The 3,473-nt window shown below is 41.6% G+C and overlaps 1 pseudogene across 1 annotated transcript; it reads right to left on the minus strand.

Annotated features, from left to right (window-relative positions):
* Positions 1-752: 752 nt before the first annotated feature.
* Positions 753-1,986, minus strand: TEOVI_000272400:pseudogene (annotated as a pseudogene). The gene is given in 4 exon segments: positions 753-839; positions 844-1,026; positions 1,028-1,741; positions 1,744-1,986. Coding segments are annotated over 4 exon segments (1,227 nt in total).
* Positions 1,987-3,473: the final 1,487 nt, after the last annotated feature.

The raw sequence follows: 3,473 nt of genomic DNA on the forward strand, positions 1-3,473 counted from the left end.
AGAGGCGTGAAGAAGGACCCCTTGAAATCACGCCACTGATACCTCTCGTGCACCAAGGCCCACACTTCTCGAAGGTATATGCACACAAGCGATATCTGACAATACACCTCCAAGCAGCACATAGGCAGGCACGTAGCTCTGATAGACGAAATGAGCTAAAGGAGAAATGTAAAGAAGCATCGGCTCACATGCTACATTTCCCGGCTTTGAGTAAACTCCGGTGAGAACACAGTGTGGACAGTCTGAAAGGGGAAGATATATACTTTAGTTTTAAGCTGGCGAACTTCTTAAGGATACCCTCTTTCTAACGGCAAATCCGACTCCCAACATAGACACAAAGAAATTGATAACCCAATCTCGAGTAAAGAGAAAAAGACACCATCATGCTAAATATCTAATGACTACATGCGACACACTCGGATGACAGCCAGTGAGATTTTCCTCAAATGATGGAAGAAATAAACCAAAAGGGGGCTTCCTCAACAAGCCACCGTTATACAGAACCCACAGGTGGAAGAAAGTGGCGAATGGTGAGGGTAAGAAACGTATAGCTGTAGAAAGCATTCACCATGAACGTTTATGTAGATCAATTGAAGTGCGTACAGATTAATGAAAAATAAAAAAAATTATTTTTTTTTTCAAAATTCTCAAAATTTTACATTACCATGAAAAGACTTTAAAATATATCAAATTTTAGTAAATTCTCTAAGCATGCCAAGTTTCATAATTTTTCAAAAATATCCTTGCATTACTTAGAATTCTACCAAATTTTAAATTGCAGCATTGATCATAGCCAATTTCTTATTGACGAGGAAACTGGAATCTTTGCAAGCATTTGTTATCTTCCCATTTGCATCTAGTGTCTTTCTTGCAAGCATCCTCCAATTTTCTTGTACATTTTTCTTCCTCCTTCTTGTCTTATGTTCCTGCTGCTTGGGTTGCTTGTTTTACTGCTTTCACTTGGTCTAATGAGCATCTTTTAGTTTTTTCAGTTTCGGATTCGTGCCATTTGCATGGTGATTTGCAGGTTGTATTTGTTGCAGTCTTCCTCAGTTGGGGTTTTTGTTGAAGGGTTGTTGTTCGCTTGCTGTGTTTTGCGTGTTTCGGTTGCTTCGAATGCTGCCTCGATGAAAGCATTCCTAGCCTGTTCTGTAAGAATTTCTGTTGTCTGCTTTGCTTTTTCCGCTGCTAATGCCACTTCCTCGGCATTTTTTAGGTAGGTGGCCGCCCCTTCCAATGCTGCTACCCACGGTATCCCCGACCTGTCCTTCCCAAGCTGCAGGAGATAATTGACGCACATTTTGCCGTCGGTGCCGTCGCAGGCTGAGCTTTGTGTCTTTCCGAGGGTGAATCTTCCGTTCGCTGGCGTCGTGTCTGTGTTGCCCCTCCCAATCTGCGCTAAGAATGCCGCTAGTTTTTGGTGAATTAAGTCACTCGTTATAAGTTTTGGCTTTGTAAATGCGGCGCAGTGTTGTTCTATTGCTGTCCACAGCGGTGGCACATCGCTCTCTTTGTTGCCGCCAGTGTTTAGTTGTCCTTTCAAGCCGTTACCACATTCGTCTGCCGCAGCGCCGCCTTGTCTTGTGCACAGACAAATAAGATCTGCTGCTATGCTACTGCCGACATCGTTGTGTCCGGCTGATGTGCCACCGCAGATGTCGTTTCGCTCCTTCTTGAAATAGTTTGCATCGAAAGCTTTTTTGCTTGTACCAAAAGCTGCTTCTAGCAGTTTTGTTTGTGCTGCTGTTTCGTTGCCTGTACTGCTTGGGAATTTGATGTGTAGCTACCCGTCAGCCCCTGTGCCCGCGCTAGAAGTCTTTTTATTACAGCATTTGCCCGCAGCCTCTCCCTTTCAGAGGTTATTCTCGCATAGGGGTGCGTGTCGCCGACTTTGGTTGAGACTATGTCTTGATTCTTGTCTGCCCATTGTCGCAATCCTTCCTCGTTCTGTTTGCCGCCGGTATCTGTGTAGTACCCGTCCTGCATTTCGAAGAAAGAATCAGTAGACGTCGACACGTCTAATTTCTCGAGCTCAGAGACGGTCTCTGCAGCTGGTGCGAACGTTTTTTGCTTTTTTTACCATGTCCTTCTGCTTGTTTAGGTTGTAGAGGCCGCAAAGGAGTCTGAACTCCGCTGCATTGGCTAAAGCCGCTGTATTCGCTTGCTTGTTTACGCCAAACGCGGACACTAAAATGAGACCGAAAACCTTCAGCATCTAGATAGCTATTAGAGGACGAAACGGTGGAAAAAAATAGTCAATATGCGGCAGCTCTGGGGTGGCTGTTTAAACAGGTATGCTATTTGTAACTCGGTGATAATGCATTTTCCGCTTATTTTTCTGTTTATCCCTGTATTTGAGGCTGCTTTACTCTCTGTAAACTTAGTATTTCTTTTTCTTATCGGTTTTAATTTATTTTTCTTTATCTTATATTTTTTGATTCTATCTACTATCACACAGGAAACTTAACTCCAGAAATCATTCAAACCATTCTATACCTAACTTATAAACCTTTACAGCCGTTAATTTTCTCTATTTCGAGTGACAGAATATCTTATTGCCGCTTATACAATAAAAAAACTAAAGTTACTGCTTCTCGCGAGTACGATTGGGTCTTTTTTGTTTGCAAGCATCCGATATCATTTTGCTTTGACGCCGTTTTAGACACTAATTTGGGGGCGCCAAACATAACTTCCTTTGTGTGTATTATTTAGCTTATGCACGTCGCTAGATGTGCGGCCGCGACGCCTTTTATGTTAATTACTTGTTTCTTCGATGGTTTTAGAATCTGCTTCGTATACCGATACGGAATTGGAAGAGTACCATTACAACCTTTTACTCTTCGTAAACATCATCTGCTGTTGTGTCGCCGGAGTAATTTATTTTTTTTTGGTGGTGGTTTCCCTTCTTGCTTTAGTCAAACTTTTTTTCTTCTTCAGTTCCTCATTCTTCACAGCTGGATATTAGGATCCACTACCAGATTGAAAAAACACATTTTTGTCAATTTTAGCGGTAATATCTATCTATTTTATGTTAAATGTAGCCACCAATTTCCTCCTGTACTATGTTTATATGCGCTTTGCTGTGCCATATATCCTGGTAATCCACCATCGATTTTCCTTTCCTTTCTTATCATGTTACTGCTTTTGCGGATACGTAGCGACCCCATTTGCCCTGTACACTGCATTCTATCTCTTCTTGATTGTCCCTTCCATCATCTCCTTTCATATAGTGAAACCTGCCGTCATGTATGTGTTTAAAAGTGCGCATAATAAATCTTATTAACATTCTCAGTCACATGTCTTTCCCATAACACTATTCCTCGCCCTCTTTTAAACTTTCTTTTACTCAATTTCTCCAATTTCACCTCTAATATTTAGAGTGCTTCTATTTTGTCAGTGCGTTTACCCTTTACCACCACTCTCATCATAATGTTAGTATATACACACTCACAACACTCCCCTATTATTATTAT

The sequence above is a fragment of the Trypanosoma equiperdum genome (genome assembly GCF_001457755.1).
Source record: "Trypanosoma equiperdum strain OVI genome assembly, contig: ctg_5, whole genome shotgun sequence".
In the NCBI taxonomy this organism is placed as follows: Eukaryota; Euglenozoa; class Kinetoplastea; order Trypanosomatida; family Trypanosomatidae; genus Trypanosoma; species Trypanosoma equiperdum.